General features: G+C 42.4%; 1 protein-coding gene across 9 annotated transcripts in view; it reads left to right on the top strand.

Annotated features, from left to right (window-relative positions):
- kcnt1b (potassium sodium-activated channel subfamily T member 1b) overlaps positions 1-17,944 on the top strand; it is a 412,195-nt gene that overhangs the window by 315,470 nt on the left and 78,781 nt on the right. For 7 of the 9 annotated variants that reach the window (XM_072565807.1, XM_072565812.1, XM_072565806.1 and 4 more), the window contains 2 exons: positions 1,701-1,939; positions 15,044-15,064. In XM_072565807.1, coding sequence (XP_072421908.1) covers positions 1,701-1,939; positions 15,044-15,064 — 260 coding nt within the window. The remainder of the gene's footprint in view (positions 1-1,700; positions 1,940-15,043; positions 15,065-17,944) is intronic. The other 2 variants (XM_072565808.1, XM_072565810.1) reach the window with 1 other exon arrangement.

The following is a 17,944-nucleotide window of genomic DNA, read 5'->3' on the forward strand; positions in this document are numbered from 1 at the left end:
TAACACCTTCACAACGCAGCTAAACTTGGGCGATAAAATCATGGCCACATCCTGAAAATAATTTTCTTTTTAAACTGGGATCAAAAGCTGCTGGCAGATTCATTCCCATTTTTAATTAGTATCCTTACCACCACTGCCTTGTCCTCCAGCCTCTGTAAATTGTACCTCTTTAACTGAACCATTGGTCATCTGAATCAATCTTTCCTTATACAGTATGTGTTGTATATTGTTTATGAAAAACCCCATGAAGCACCTTAAAGACACTTAAAAATGTAAGTCATATTGTTTATTATAAGGTCAGAATTGGGGATGTTTGCTGATGATCCCACAATGTTCAGCACCTTTTGCAACTCCTCAAGAACTAAAGCATTCCATGTTTAAATGCAGCAAAAATAAATTGAACAATATCCAGGGATGGCCTGAAAGTGTCATGTAAAATTCATGCCACACAAATGCCAGGCAATGACCATCTCCAAAAAGAAACAATCTCACTATTACCTCTTGATATTCCGTAGTGTTACCATCACTGAATCCCCCAGTATCAAAATCCTGGGGGTTACTGTTGACCAGAAACAGAATGGGCCAGATGTATAAACACAGTGACTGCAAGAGCAAGTCAGAGGCTAGGATTCCTGCAGCATGTAACTCTCATCCTGGCTCACCGAAGCCTGAGTACCATCTACAAGGCACAAGTCAGGAGTGTGATGGAATATGCCCCACTTGCCTAGATGGGTGCAACTCCAACAACACTCAAAGCTTAACACCTTTCAGGATGAGATGGTGGCTCAGTGGTTAGCACTGCTGCCTAACTAGACCAGGGACCCGGGTTCGATTCCAACCTCGGGCAACTGTCTGTGTGGAGTTTGTACATTCTCTTTGTATCTGCATGGGTTTCCTCCCACAGTCCAGAGATGTGCAGGTTAGGTGGATTGGCCATGCTAAATTACCCATAGTGTCCAGAGATGTGTGGGTTAGCTATGGGGAATGCAGGGTTACAGGGACAGGTTAGGGGGGTGGGATGCTCTTTGGACAGTTTGTGTAAACTTGATGTGCTGAATGGCCTGTTTCCACACTGTAGGGATTCTATCGATAATGTAACCAGCTTGATTGGAACTATCTCCACTCCCTCCACCACCAACACTCAGTAGCAGCAGTGTGTACTATCTCCAAGATGCACTGCAACGATTTCACCAAAGATCCTCAGACAGCACCTTCCATACCCATGAACACTTCCATCCAGAAGGTCAAAGTCAGCAAACACATGGGATCATCATCACCTTCAAGTTCCCCTCCAAGGCACTTACCATCCTGACTTGGCAGTAGAACTCTACTCCTTTGCTGTTGCTGGGTCAAAAACCTGGAATTGCCTCCCTCAGGGCATTGTGGGTCAACCCACAGCACTTGAACCGCAACAGTTCACGAGGATTTCTCATTACCATTTTCTCAGGGGAACTAGGCGTGCAATAAATGTTGGCCTTGTCAGCAAAACCCTCATCCCACGAGTGAATTAAAAGAAAGGATAATGCAGTGTATTTCTGACATTAGCAAGGTTTTAGGTTATGTTGATGGAGAATCTTTATTATCAGGGAATTTGTGAGTTATTTAAATGGAACAAAGAATGTAATAATATCCAGAAGATAAAAGCTAATATCTGAACCAAAAGTGCTATGAATCTTCCTTTGTTTCCTCCTGCTCTTCAGGTACGGTGTCTGCCTGATAGGTGCGAAGCGAGAAGACAACAAGAGTATTTTGCTGAATCCTGGGCCCCGGTACATTATGGTGAGCTCAGACACCTGCTTCTACATTAACATCACCAAAGAAGAAAACTCGGCGTTCATCTTCAAAGAGGAAGAGAAGCAAAAGAGGAAGGGCCTAAGTTCCGAAGGCATCTTTGGTGGTGCTTCCAGACTACCCGTCCACAGCATCATTGCAAGCATGGGTGAGTGATTAACCATTGAGATGAATTGCCCTGAAACCTTAGGTCCTTATTTTCCACACTGAGAAACCTCAGTGAAAGGTCAAGGTGCACAATACAGCTCATACTGTGGGGTGGAGAGGGGGGGGGGGGTGGGGAAGGTGGGGTGGTGGTGGGGGGGGGGGTGGCGGTTGCGGTGGAATGTGAAGAAACGAGAGATTAACAAGTTGAAACTGGCTGGTGTCAAGCTTAGGGTTCAAAGGTTAGCTTCTGCAATAGCTAATATCTGAACCAAAAGTGCTATGAATCTTCCTATGAAAGCACTGCAGATGCTGGAAATCTGATTGAGAGATGTTAGAGATGCGCTATACCAAGCAGCATCAGTGGAGAGGGAAAGTTACATGTTGATGATCCTTTGTCAGAACTGACAAAATTTACAGAGGCCACAGGCACAGGACACAGAGAGTGACGTAAAATGAGGAAGACAGGAGTGGGTAACTGACAAAATAGGGATGATGAATCAAAATAAAATGTGATAGTTTTGGAACAAGGAACAAAACAAAAATTGGGTGTAGAATCTGGAATGAATGACTTCCAAACCAAATTTTTCAGCCTAAGATTTCACATTTATTTGCATTGAACTCTGTTTCTATAAGTTTGTTCACTCTACAAATGAGATCAGGTCACTCTGTAATCACTTGTAATCCACCCCACAATATCACTTGGCCATAACGGGGTAATATCTTCAAACTTCCAAATCAGCCCCTTGTTCCTCCAGCCAAGTGGAAGCCCAAAGACATCCCAACAAAATTCTTAAGCACATCGCCACCCACATCCTGCCAATATTTTCAAAAGCAAACCTCTAGCTTGTGCCTGTATTGTAATCAGAGGCCGCATGAAAGCTTCATCGGTTTTCATATGGCAGGTTGGGAGGATGAAGAAAGATAAAACAGTCTGTGTGGAGTTTGCACATTCTCCGTTTCCACGTGGGTTTCCTCCCGGTGCTCTCCTTTCCTCCCACAATCTAAAGATGTTCACGTTAGGTAGATTGGCCATGGGGAAGTGCACAGTTATAGGGATAGTGTAGGGGAGTGGGTCTGGGTGGGATGCTCGTTGGAGGGTCAGTGTAGACTCGATGGGCCGAACAGCCTGCTTCCACATTGTAGGGATTCTATGATTCTATTCTAAGCACAAGACAGAATGAACACTGAAAAGATGAAAGGAATTATAATGATGCATTTATATGATTTAAGCGAAAACTAATCATGCCAGGAAGCATAATTAAAAACCATGAGGTTGTCTATCACCATGTTATCAAATAGTTAGATCAGACAGTGGGGTATTGGAGAAGCTGCAGAATATTCAGTGATACTGAAAATGAGAAATTACATGTCAGGAAAGATTGAACAGACTTGGACCTAGAGGACTACACAGTGACCTGCTGGAAATCTTTAAGACTGTAAAAATGTTTAACTGTTTAGACTCACTACAGATGTTTCTCCTTGTGGAGGTAAGAAGAATAAATCACTAGAAATTCCAAGAGGAAACAGAGGAATTCCTGAGTGCAGTTAAAACAGGAGCTCACTACAACAGGGAACAGTCAAGGCAATAGGATGCACTGAGGAGAAATTAAGGAAGCACACAAGGAAGAAAGTATTAAAGGGAAATGTCAATGAGATTTTATGAAGAGGTGTGAGAAGAAACGTATCTGGAAAATAAACAATAGAAGGACCTGCTAGACTGAAAACAAATTCCTACGCTGGGAATACTACTTAACACAATGTGGCTAATGCAAGAACTGATGACTGCAATAAATGGGAACTAGAGAGATTAGTGACGGAGCATTGAATCTGGGCTAGCATTGGTGTTGGCACATTTTCATCAATTCCAAAACAAGCTGTAAAGATGGAAAACATTAAGGCTAGATGGAAGAAAAATCAGTTCCAAAGCTTGATTTTGCCATTGATGATGACTCATCAAATAATTTAGCAAGTTTATCCGTTAGGTTACCAAAAGTTTGCTGGATTATGGAATGGCAAAATTCATGAAGGGGTTCAGTTAGTCACAATTGTATTGAATGCGAGGGTAGGCTTGATGGACCAAAGGGCCTACGTAGATGAGCCAGATAAAGCAAAATTTTGCATGGTTGGTTCTCAGTAACTTCCAAGTTAGCCAATCTCAATCATAATACATACAGAAATATCACTCAGAGTCTGGATTGATCAATATAAATGATGATAGTTTAAAAAAATGCAATTCTTGAAAGAAGCCTTAATTATTGGCATTAGCGCAACAAGTGAAAACCATCTTTAACTCTTCATTAATGTTGGTCTTCACAATTTAGTTTAAAATGGCTGCATATTCGCTAAAATCAAGAAACAGCCAGAAGTTAACATTCATTTCATATGATATAGTAGAGAAGGAGACCATTCAGTCCATTGTACCTATGCCAGCCCTTTGGAAGACCTTTCCAATTAATTCCATCCCCTGTTCTTTCTCCACAAGCAGTTTTTTAAAAATCTTCAAGTATTCATCCAGTTCTCTTTTTTTATAATTTAATATTTATTCCATAAACTTTCCAGGCAATGCATTTGAGATCCTAACAGCTGGCAGTGGAGGAAATAATATTCTCATATTGCCTCTGCTGCTTCTGTCAGTAATCTAGATCTGGCCCTCAGGTTGGCAATCCTTCTGTCATTTAGCAAACAATTTATTTTTATTTAATCCATCAAGGCCATTAATGATTTTGACTATCTCCATCAAATATCCTCCTGGCCTTTGAGTACGAAGGAAAATGAACACCAACAGCTTGTCCAATCTCTCTGCATTACTTAAGTCCCCACCCTTATAGATTTTCATAATTCTCTTCTTCATCCTCTCCTCCATTTAAAACGTGGCACGGAGAATTGAATATAGTGCTCCAGTTGAGGCCCATTGATGATCTGCTGTAATCACAGGGACCAGAGGCACTTCTGTCCAATGGGGTGGGGGAGAAGGAGAGAGAGAGAGAGAGAGAGAGAAAGACACAATTGGTTATTTATAGTTTGAGGGTCACCCAAGTGTGGGGCCAGGAGAGAAAGGCAGGACACCATAAAATGGCATAGCTAGTGAAGGTATTGAATGATGAGCATCATTCTGTATCTATACCATATTCAAGGCATCTCATTACCTGAGCTAACCAACTCTCCCTCACAAAGTTGAGGCCTAACCTGTATACGAACAAGTACCTTTGTGTTTTAGGAAGGATATTGAGCTTTAATTTGCAAACCTCCCATTCAATAGCCCAAATCATCATTAGATTTTGATAATTTAATTTTCTTAATTTTCACTTAATGGCAGATTTGATTATATTGGCCAATTGAAGATGTAACTGTGATTTCTCAATATTGAGAAATTGATAAGGCTGTATTCCACCTCATGCAACTTAATTTGGAGCCATTTTTGGAGTAATTTATGTTCTATGCTAATAAATAAGCAGTTATACAATGCAACTTCTCAAACAATAATTGAACAACTATATAACCATTAAATTTTGTCTAAGTCTTTCATCTATCATTGTATCAGGTCTATTCACAAAAAAAAATGTAAAGAGAAATTAACTTATGGTGCTTGTGAGGAGAAAGCTGATTGGTTGACAAGTGGTCTCTAATCAGCTTGGCAGTTAATTGCCACTCAACATTAACCAGTTCATTCTCCATGGCAATGCCTCTCCCAATCAAGGTCCTTAATTTTAACATTTCTTACAAATCGTCCTGATAAGGCAAAAGCTTCACAAAGATATCCTTTTTCAGCAAGTTCTGTTCTACCAAATGGCTAACTTTAATGTTTTTAAATTGGATATATTAACTTATTTGCAGGTTCTGTCAAATCATTAAATTCATAATGAAAACACAGGTCATTAAAAAAGGTGTTAGTGTGAGGGAGAAAAGTAACCTATTTGAGAGTAAAACAAATTATTTTCAATAGATTACAGGTGAGAATATTCTTACTGAAGTGATTTTTGCTTTGTGTGTAAAATTGAAGGAAAGTGTTTTTGATAAATTAAGCATCAATTTTAGCAGTTCAGGACAAGAATACTTTTAATAGTACTTGGAGTAAGTATTATTCACAAGCTCTTATTCATCAGGGAAGATGATACCAAATTCCTGAGATGCAGAAAGAATATGCATGGTCAAAGAGAATAAGACAAACAGTTTGAGTTGATTGGATATGAAAGAGAAATTGAGTACATGCATGAGTGTGAGAATGAAGATTCAACACAGACTGAAGTGAGGGATTGTTTCTGATGAAGGAGAGACAGAGAGATAGCTATTCCCCCTGTTGTAATGCAGTGTTGGATAAATATGTTTCTGATATCTGGCTGTTTTTCACATCTGTTTTAAAAGTGGAGTGACAAATCCATAGTTTGGCCATGATTGTTTTCTGATCTGTATTGGTAATGGCTAGCATCATTTAGAAATAGAAATTGATTTTTTAACCAAAACCTTTTGCTGCTATACACCCACACAGCAAGAGTAGTGAACCTGATAAATGCTGGACATAAGATTATTGCTTACAAAATATATTTCCCTTCGATCGATATCCAAAGAAAGTCACTTTGTTTTTTGCAAGTTTCTTTTTTTTTGTAACTGGGATCCAGGGTAAATGGCAGAGAATGGCCTTTGGCAAGTGCAATCCGTCTCCAGTCAAATGCAAAATATGTCATCCTGATATGAAAAAAAAATCCCATTTATAATGCTCCATTCCTGCCAGAATCCTGTGTGCTTGCAGCCATTTTCAGATCCCTACTGCCTTCCCTACATATCTCCTGTCTTGCCCAAAAAAGCTACCTGCTCTAGATCCAGTTTTAGCCCAATCCAGTTTCAGTTTCCAGCTGCAGAAGGTCATGGAGATCTACTCCCTGCCTTAATCCAAGTCTGATGTGGAGTGCTGTCCCTCAAGCTTTATATACATGTGTCTCTCTTTTGGATTGTGGCCATATTACCTTATCAGGTGGGATCAGGGTGCATTTGGGTCCAGCATTCATTTCTAACTGATAGGAATAGAGGATCAGATGTATGCCCTTCAACCCCTAGAGCTTGTTCTGCCGTACGGCAATGTGGCTTAACTCCATCTACCTGCCTTTGGCCCATTTCCCCTAATACCTTCTCTCAACAAAAATGGATATATGTCAAAACGTGTGGTGCTGCAAAAAAAACACAGGCAGTCAGGGCAGCATCCGAGGAGCAGGAGAGTCGATGTTTAGAACATAAGATCATCGCATTCCTTCATTAGGAATTTGATGATCAGAATGACATTCCTGATGAAGGGCTTATGCCCGAAACGTTGACTCTCCTGCTGCTCGGATGCTGCCTGACCTGCTGCGCTTTTCCAGCACCACACTTTTTATCTCTGATCTCCAGCATCTGCAGTCCTCACTTTTTCCAAAGAAAAATGTATCTATCTCAGATTTAACATTAACAGCTGGTCCAGCATCCACTGCTGTTTGTGAAAGAGAGTTCCAAACCTCTCCCACCCTTTGTATGTAGACGTGCTTCCTAATATCTCTCCTGAAAGGTCCGGCCCTAATTCTCAGACTATGCTCCTAGTTGTAGAATCTCCAACCAGTGGAAATAGTTTATCTCGATCTACCTTGTCTTTTTCTGTCCATTACAGTCAAGATTAGGTTGAAATTGGACTTGTTACTTTAGTATGGCCTTTTATATTCTTCCCCCTAGCTGAAGCCAGACTTCACAGTAAGTGGCAGGAGGAGCCTGAGGAACATTGATACGCAGAGGGATTTTGGAATGCAAGTCCATCGCTCTCTGAAAGTGGCAACACAAGTTGATAAGATGGTAAATAGGATGTACAGCATGCTTGCATTCATTAGTCAGCGCACTGAGTGTAAAAGGTGCCGTTGTATTGGACATTAGTTAGACCTCATTTGGAGTATCAAGCCCAGTTCTGGTCTTCACACTATCAGAGGGATGTGGAGGCTTTGGAGAGGATGTAAAAGGGGTTTATCAGGATGTTGCCTGGATTGCAGTGTCGTAGCTATAAGGAGAGGTTGACAAATGTGGATTGTTTTCACAAGAACATTGGAGGCTGAGGGTGTCCTGATAGAAGGATATGAAATTATGAGACACATTGCCTGGGCCGATAGTCAGAGTCTTTATCCCAGGGACAGCACAATGTTCAGCCCCATTTGAGACCCCTCAGATACTGAAGCAGTCCATGTTCAAATGCAACAAGATGTGAATAACATCCAGGCTTGGGCTGACAAGTGGCTAGTAACATTCGTGCCACACAAATGCCAGGTGATGACCATCACCGATAAGAGACAATCTAACCACTGGCCCTTGATATTCAATGGTGCTACCATCACTGACTCTATCACTATCAACATCCTTGGGGTTACCATTGACCAGAAACTCAATCAGATTAGCCATATCAATACAGTAGCTACAAGAACAGGTCAGAGGCTAGGAACACTGCGGCGAGTTACTCAACTCCTGCCTCTCCAAAGCCTGTCCACCATCTACAAGGCAAAGGTCAGGTGTGTGATAAAATACTCCCCACTTATCCCATAGGGGACAGCTCCAACATCACTTGTGAATCTTGACACCGTCTAGGACAAAGCAGCCCACTTGATTGGCACCACACCCACAAGCACCCACTCCCTCCGTCACCGATGCTGAGTAGCAGCAGTATTTATCATTTACAAGATTTTCTGTAAAACCTCACCAAATATCCTCAGACAGCACCTTCCAAACTCACAGCCACTTCCATCTCGAAAGACAAGGGGCAGCAGATACATGGGAGCACCACACCCTGCGAGTTCCCCTCCAAGCCTCGCACCGTTCTGATTTGGAAATATATTGCCATCACTTTACTGTGGCTAGATCAAAATCCTGACGTCCCTCCCCAACAGCATTGTGGGTCAACCCACAGCAGGTGGACTGCAGCGGTTCAAGAAGGCAGCTTACCTCTACCTTCTCAAGGGGCAACTAGGGATGGGCAATAAATACTGGCCCAGCCAGAGATGCCCATGTCCCACAAATAAATATAAAGAAAGGTTAGAAATGTCAAATACTTGGGGGCATGGGTTTAAAGTTGGAGGGGAAAGTATAAAGGAGATATGCGAGGCATGTTTTTTACACAGAGGATGGTTGGTGCGTGGAACATGCTACCAGGAGAAGTGGTAGAACCAGATATGATGGCACTTTTTAAGAGGCATTTAGACAGAAGCATGGAATAGAGGGATACAAACCATGTGCAGTCAGATGGGTTAGTTTAGGATGCCATCGTGGTTGACACATACATTGTGGGCTGAAGGGCCTGTCCTTGTGCTATATTGTTCTATGTTCTGTATTCTACAGATATGGTTTCTTTAAACAGTGTTTATCAAAAAGGATATGCCAGCCGGTAAGGTGGTAGAGCTCCCTGCTCAGATGTTGCATTAATTCTAATCTTCCAGCACACCCCTCACATTTGATGACTGTCACATCACAGTGTATCTTTGATTTTTTCCCAAAAGTAGACTTTAATAATACCATTTGTAAAAGTGTATTTCAGACCAATTCCACTTGAAAATTGCAGAATTTTCAACATCTGCTCATTAGTTAAACACTATCACAACATCCCCACGCTCAGAGGTGATTGGTGTAATAGTGTGATTGTATCAGAGGGGGAAGGTGTCGGAAGGCAATGGAGTTGGAGGGAGATGCTGTTGGGGGGTGGAAGGTGCAGGAAGGTGATGGTATGGGAGGGAGAAGGTGTGGAGGGATGGAGTGGGAGGGGGATTGTGTGGGAAGGGGGTGGTGTAGGAGGAAAATAGATTGCAAGGGGGTTGGTGTAAGAGGGAGATGTGGGAGGGTGATGGTGTTGGGGCGATGGTGGGGGAGGTCATGGTAGAGGAGGGGGATAGAGTGGGAAGGGGATGGAGTGCGACGGGAGGTGATATAGGAGAGGGATGGTGTGGGAGGAGGTTGGCAGAGTTTAATTACATTGCAGGGCACCTCAGAAGTTCTATCTGCATCTTGATGAATGCCTGTCGGTAAATGTGTGCTCCCGCTCTGTTTCTATTAATATCAGGGTGACTATGTCTCTGTCTCTGTCTCTCTCTCTCCCCCTCAGCCTGGGTCGCTGCTCCAGTTCCCTGTCTCTTCCAATGTCTCTCTCCATTCCTGTGTTATCTAAGTGTGGTGGGGTGGGGGGGGGGCGCGTTGGGGGTCTTCCTCGACCCATCATCGAGAACAGGAAAGCCCACCAGATCTTATTTGCAGAAACCTGGGAATCCTAAGGCAGTGGGCATTCCAGTAGCGAGATGGGGTGAGGAGAGACCATGAGTTATAAGATACTCATGGATAAGGGTAACAGCAGTCCTCGGGCGAAGGTGTTAAATTAGGGGAAGGTGAACTACAACCATATTAAGTAGGAACTGGAGAGTTTTGATTGGAGGCAGCTGTTTGAGGGTAAATCCACATCAGACATGTGGGAGTATTTCAAACGGCAAGTGGTAAGAACTCGGGAGTGGCACATTCCTGTGCAAATGAAGGATGGGTATGGCACATTACTTGAATCTTGGATGACCAGGGCTGTTCTGATCTTGGTCAAAAAGAGAAATGACAAATACTTAAGGTCTAGGAGGAAGGGAACTGACAAAACCCTTGAAGTATAAAAGAGAGGTAGGAAAGAATTTAAGCAAATAACTAGAAAGGCTAAAAGGGTTAATGAAAAGTCATTAGCAAACAGGATTAAGGAGAATCCCAAGGCTTTTTATATGTATCTAAAAAGCAAGAGGGTAATCAGGGAAAGGGTTGGCCCACTCAAGGACAAAGGAGGTAATTTGAGTGTGGAGCCAAAAGAGGTAGGTGAGGTCTTAAATGAATACTTCATGTTGGTATTCACCAAAGAGAAGGAATTGGTGGATGATGACCTCAGGGAAGGGAATGTTGAGTTTCTAAGCCAAGTTGCTATTAGAAAGGAAGAGGTGTTGTGCATCTTAAGAAGTATTGAGTTAGGTAAGTCCCTGGGTCCTGATGGGATCTATCCCAGAAGATTGAGGGAGGCAAGAGAATAAATTGCTGGAGCATTGACAGACATCTTTGTCTCCTCTCCAGCCACAGGTGAGGTCCCAGAGGACTAGAGAAAAGCCAATGTTGTCACATTGCTGTAGCAGGGTAGCAGGGATAATCCTGGAAATTACAGGCCTGTGAGTCTCATGGCAGTGGTCAGGAATTACTGGGGAAAGGATTCTTCGGGACAATATCTTTACCATTTAGAAGCAAATGGACTTATTAGCAATAGACAACACAGTTTTCTGTGGGGAACTTTGTGCCTCACTAACCTGATTGAGTTTTTTGAGGAGGTAATGAAAATAATTGATGAGGGAAAAGTGGTTGATGTTGTCTACATGGACTTCAGTAAAGCCTTTGACAAGGTCACTCATGGCAGACTGGTACAAAAGGTGAAGGTACTTGGGATCAGGGATGAGCTGGCAACAAGGATACAGAACTGGCTTAGTCAGAGGGTAGTGGTAGAAGGATGCTTTTTGGAATGGAGGGCTGTAACTAATGGTGTTCCACAGGGATCAGTGCTGGGACCTCTGCTGTTCATGATCTACATAAATGATTTGGAGGAAAACGTAACTGGTCTAATTAATAAGTTGTGGATAATACAAAGATTAGTGCAGATTAGATAGTGAGGAGGATTGTCAGAGGATACATGGGCAGTTGGAAGCATGGGCAGAAAAATGCAGATGGAATTTAATCTCGACAGATGTGAGGTGATGCATTTTGGAAGGTCAAATACAGGTGGAAATTATACAGGAAATGGCAGAACCCTTAGGAGTATTGATATGCAGAGGGGTCTGGGTGTGAAGGTCCACAGATCACTGAAGGTGGCAGCGCAGGTAGATAAGGATATAAAAGGGTCTATGGCATGCTTGCCTTCATTGGAAGGAGCATTGAGTACAAGGATAGACAGGTTATTCTGCAGCTTTACAGAACTTTAGTTAGGCCACACTTGGAATATTGTCTACAGTTCTGGTCACCACACTATTAGAAGGATGTGAATGCTTTGGAGAGGATACAGAAAAGGTTTACCAGGATGTTGGCTGGTATGAGGGATTTTAGCAATGAAGAAAGGTGTGATAAACTGGGTTTGTTTTCATTGGAATGCAGGAGGTTGAAGTGCCACCCAATAGAAGGTTATAAAATTGTGAATGGCATGGATGGAGTGGAAAGTATGAGGCTTTTTCCCAGGGTGGTGGGACCAATTACTAGGGGACACAGGTTCAAGGTGCAGGGGGAGGTTTAAAAGTGATGTGCAAGGCAAGTTTTTCACAAAAAGGGTGGTGAATGCCTGGAACCTGCTGCTGGAGAAGGTGGTGGAAGCAGACACAATAGCAGCATTCAAGAAGCACTGGACAAACACATGAATAGGAAGGGAATATGGAGTGAAGACGGTTTTAATGTGCAAGGGCAAAATGTGTCAGTGCAGGCTTAGAAGGTTGAAGGGCCTGTTCCTGCGCTGGATTGTTCTTTGTTCTTTGAGAGTGGGTGTCAGAGGGTTGGCTGTGGTGGTGGGCACTGGTATTGGAAGCAAACCTCTGACCCCCAATCATCCACAGCTTGGGACAAGTGAAGATAACCATCCCCAGCAGTCTGATAATCAAAATTCACATCAGCTCATGGGCTCACCTCTCTAACCTCTGGAACCTGCTTTGTAATTACACTCTCTTCCAACTCTAGCCTCTCGTGCACCCATTCCCCTTGCTCCACCGTTAGTGGCCATTCCTTCAACCGGCAGCCATGAAACAATCTTCCCAAAACTCTTGACCTCACTCTCTTAAGAAACTCCTACACAACCAAATGTTTCTTGCTTCACACATCGTGAAAGTGGCTGGAGATTTAATTTTGTAAGCAGTGTGTAAATCGTTGTAGTAATGAGCTTATATGCCTATCATTGGAGCAGGTGATTCAGTTTTGCAAAACATTATGCAAACTTTTACACACCGTGGACTGAGGCAAGTGTAAAAAGGTCTATATCTGAGCGCTGATTCAGAAACTGTGAAACTCCCTTCACAGCATGTTTCCAGTTTGGCTTTTGATAAGAGTGAAATATATTGGAAATTAATAATCAAATAGAATACCAGAAGACACAGAAGCAGAAGTGCACCACTTGGCCTATCACGTCTCCACCACTCAACGAGATCATGGTCTGATAAACCTCAACTCCACTTTCCTGCCTTTTCCCCTCTAACCCTTGATTTCCTTACTGATTAGAAATCTGTCCTTCTCAGCATTGAATATCCTTAATGACCCAGCCTTAACAAGTTCCCTGGAATTAAGAATTCTACTGTCCTCTGTGAGAAGAAATGACTCCTCATTATTCTGAGGCCCATTCATGTGACTCCATGTAATCACAGGTGAAAGTGCCAGAATGAATGCTCATCAAGAAATGCACTCCTCAGAGCACAAATGAGCAATGAGGGTAAAGTCTTTTCACCAGCCATTGCAAATTAGTATGGCTCAAATTTGTGAATTGGTATCTTGACACATTATTCATTCAACCAAACATTTGTTGAGTTCGACACAATATATTTTAGGTTTTGATACTTTCTGTAAGGTCTGAGTCAATAAACTCAATGATATACAATTGTTCAAAAGGATAAATGGAAAAACACTGATGGATCCATCGACTCTACTCCAGGTATGAACATGAAGCATCAGGATGCTCAATGAACCACTCATTTGTTGTCCTACAACCTCCTGGGAATTAAGGCAAAACAAAATTTTGGAAACAAGTCTAAGAAATTCTTTCTGCAGTCCTGACAGAAACCCTGGGAGATTCTGGTGACTTTGAGGTACACTCCCAATGTCCCACCTGTTTGTTGTTGATATTTTTAACCTGTTCAGGCATGCTATCACACACCTCTGGAAGAGGTGGGTCTTGAACCCAGGCCATCTGATTTAAGAGATGGGGACACTGACTCTGCCCCACAAGAACACTTACCTGGCTGCTGCATGCTGATGTTTGAACCAGAACAAGTTAATTCTCTTGGGTGAGCCTTGAGTTCAGAAAATTGAACAAAATATGGTTTTCTTTATAGCCCCATGATGGTTTTATTAATCTGACCTAGACAAGGTAATGTGTTTGAAGAATTGAAATGACAGTGAAAACCAGACGTACGAATCTCTGGTTTGAACCAGGTTAACCCAGTTCTGAGATGTGCTACTTAATGGACAGACTTCAAATAGGAATGATGTGCTTCCTACATTGCTCCAATTTTGCTATAAACTATGAATAATCTCAACAATGGGTGGTCGACATAAATCAGGACAGAATATTTTTATTCTAGAATCTGAGTTAAATCTAGCTCCCATATTCTAATTGTTACTTGAAGACGACACAAGATCACAGGTAATGTTACAGAAAATCAAGCATGAAAAGGGATGTTTCACATCCTTATGGCACTCTACAGTTTTAAAAGATTTGTACAGGTAAGTATAAAACCTCTAATCTTATTGTATTTCATATCCTCATTCTTTTTTTTATTTTGTCTTTTATCTTTATTTAGCTATTGAAAGCATACTCTTTTTCCAATGTTAAAGTAATGCTGATAAGTGCACATAGTGAACCTTTGCTTCCTGGGTTCGAAACTCCCTTTTAGAGATGAGAGTTACCACATGATCCTTAGCGTTTGAACATGCACAGATCAGTCAAGACTTGGAGCTCTGAACATTGCTTTAGCCACAGATATGACAAAGGCGGCATTTAATATAATCTTCCAATTTTGAACCTCACTCAAGAGTGTGGTGCTGCAAAAGCACTGCAGGTCCGGTAGCATCTATGGACCAGGAGAATCGACATTTCAGGCATAAGGCCTCCTTCATTTCTGATGAAGGGCTTATGCTCAAAAAGTCGATTCTCCTGCTCCCTGGATGCTGCCTGACCTGCTGTGCTTTTGCAGCACCACATTCTTTGACTCTGATCTCCAGCATCTGCGGTCCTCACTTTTCACTCAATTTTGAACCTAAGACAGGACTCGCTCGTTGAGGTTTTCTCTCATTGGTAGAGTTCAGCGTTGACTGTTACCTTTTCTTTTACTGTTTTCTTTCCCTTTGTGTGTGTGGGGACGTGAAGTTAACCAGTCCACTGCCTATGGTGAGTAACGCATGAACTTCCTAGTAGCCAACATCTAGTCACCCGAAAGGGTTTTCTGATTTCTTTTGTATGCAAGCCTCATTGCAAATTGGACTTGTCGTTGCTCAAAGTTTAGAAAGGATTATTGTTTGTTTGGATTATGCAATTCCAATTGCATTGCATGTGATGTCATTGGATGGATATGTGTAAATAGATGGATGCCACACAGCTAACAAAATTAGTTTAGTAGCATAATCTAATGACAGTAATCATTGAATGTTGGAATTGTGCTGCCGGCCACTCAGCACTTTAAAGAAAAAAGATAGTGTGCATTTGGACATAATCCTTCATCAGAACTGAAAGGGGAAGGATCAGCTTCTTTCCATCAGATGCTGACTGGCCTGCTGGACATTTTCTGTTTCATTTCAGATCTCCAACATTCAAAAACTTCTTTCTGTCTGTCACCAGTTTTGTCCATTAGTCATTTTGCATTCTTTTATCTCCATCCACCAACCTCTCGTGAATTAATTTGATTGAACTTGTTCTGAGAGTCAGGATTGTGCAGTTATGAGGATGATTAACACACCGCACAATTCCACTTCAGTAGCCCACTGAGTCTGTGTTAAGTAGCTCTTGACCTACAGCCTGAGGTGTAACAGAGAAACACAAGAACGGGATGTGGTTCATCTCTTGCAATCCCTTGTCTGTCCCGTTTCTGAAATATAAATTGCTTTGGTCATACTCGCTCACAGCATTGCAGCCATCATCTCACACAGACAGACATCAAAGAATCCTCCAGCCATTTTAGTGAGAAGTCTTTAACCAATGAACTGTGTGGAGTTTGTGCATTCTCCCCATGTCTGCATGGGTTTCCTCTGGATGCTCCGGTTTCCTCCCACAGTCCAAAGATGTGCAGGTTAGGTGAATTGGCCATGCTAAATTGCCCTAAGTGTTCAGGGATGTGTAGGTTTGGTGCATTAGTCAGGGGTAAATGTAGAGTAATAGAATAGTGGAATGGGTCTGGGTGGGTTACTCTTCAGGGGATCGGTGTGAATGTGTTGGGCCTAATGGCCTGTTTCCACACTGTAGGGATTCTATGAATCTGATGCACAGTGGCTTAGTGGTTAGCATTGCTGCCTCACAGCGCCAGGGACCCAGGTTCACTTCCATCTGTCTGTCCGTGTGGAGTTTGCATATTCTTCCTGCATCTGTGTTGGTTTCCTTCCATGATCCAAACATATGTAGGTTAGGTGGATTGGCTGTGCTAAATTGCCTTTATTATCCAGGGATGTGCAGGCTAGGTGGGTTCGCCATGGGGAATGCAGGTTTATAGGGTAGTGGTTTGGGTGTGATGTTCTTCAGAATATCGGTGTGGACTTGATGGGCTGAATGGCCTGCATCCAAATTGTAGGGATTCAATGATTCTTTAATTATTTAGTCTCTTGAGCGTGGGGAAGGGGAATGAAAATAACTTCTAGTCATCCTTTTTCAAGACCCACTTCCAGTTTTAAACTTCAGCTTTTGCAAGTGCAGAAGAATTTCGGCATCTACCTCCGTTTACTGACAGGACATTCACTGCCTTGCATTCCTGGATTCTGTAACAGATCCGAGTGGATTGGTGTTCGAGCAAGGATAATTTCCTCTCGTTCCTGTGAGCTAGCAAAAGTGTGCTATCAGCACAAAGACTTTATGTGTAAAATAAAGATTTAATTTAAATGCTGGAAACACACAGCAAGCTTGGGAGCATGAGGGTGAGGGCTTTGTAACATTTATTGCCTGTCCCTTGTTACCCTCCAGAAGGTGGGGGTGAGCTGCAAGCTGTAATCCATACATTGTCGGTACTGCCCAATAGTGCTGTTCAGGAGTCTAATCCACAGAGAGAGATATAAAAAGTTAATGTTCCAGGTGGATTATGTATCTCCTGAAAGATTTCATATATGGAAGGCAGCTAATACAATCATAACAAATCCAGTTTATAATCTTGATGACAACAGCAATTGAAGGAACTCTCCCCCAAACTAGCACCAACACTCACCATCAAACAAAAATATTTTGAGGGAACTAAAAAGTTGACCGAAAATGAGTATTAAATTGAGTTGTAATGTCATGAAATGAGAGCCTAGAAACTGCACTCAGTGTTCGGGCTGTTCATGTAGCAGATTCCATCTCCCATCACTTTAATACGGGTATTATAAATGCCAGCAGAAATGGATTTGGCATTAATTTAGTAATATTATCAGCATTAAGCAAAGGAAGAACAAGCATTTCTCTCACATGTTGTCCACTCATAGGATGAAGTAATATGCTTCAGAACCAATAAATGGCTTTGATTGCTTTTTCGCAACATCTGTTCTGGAGGGTTAACAAAGTTTGACTGATTGTTTTTATAAGTTGTTGTGGTTCTGTTCGCCGAGCTGGGAATTTGTGTTGCAGACATTTCGTCCCCTGTCTAGGTGACATCCTCAGTGCTTGGGAGCCTCCTGTGAAGCGCTTCTGTGATCTTTCCTCCGGCATTTATAGTGGTTTGAATCTGTCACTTCCGGTTGTCAGTTCCAGCTGTCCGTTGCAGTGGCCGGTATATTGGGTCCAGATCGATGTGCTTATTGATTGAATCTGTGGATGAGTGCCATGCCTCTAGGAATTCCCTGGCTATTCTCTGTTTGGCTTGGCCTATAATAGTAGTGTTGTCCCAGTCGAACTCATGTTGCTTGTCATCTGAGTGTGTGGCTACTAAGGATAGCTGGTCGTGTCGTTTTGTGGCTAGTTCACAGAGAACAGACAGGGAATTCCTAGAGGCATGGCACTCATCCACAGATTCAATCAATAAGCACATCGATCTGGACCCAATATACCGGCCACTGCAACGGACAGCTGGAACTGACAACCGGAAGTGACAGATTC

The sequence above is a fragment of the Chiloscyllium punctatum genome, chromosome 49 (genome assembly GCF_047496795.1).
Source record: "Chiloscyllium punctatum isolate Juve2018m chromosome 49, sChiPun1.3, whole genome shotgun sequence".
Taxonomy (NCBI): domain Eukaryota; kingdom Metazoa; phylum Chordata; class Chondrichthyes; order Orectolobiformes; family Hemiscylliidae; genus Chiloscyllium; species Chiloscyllium punctatum.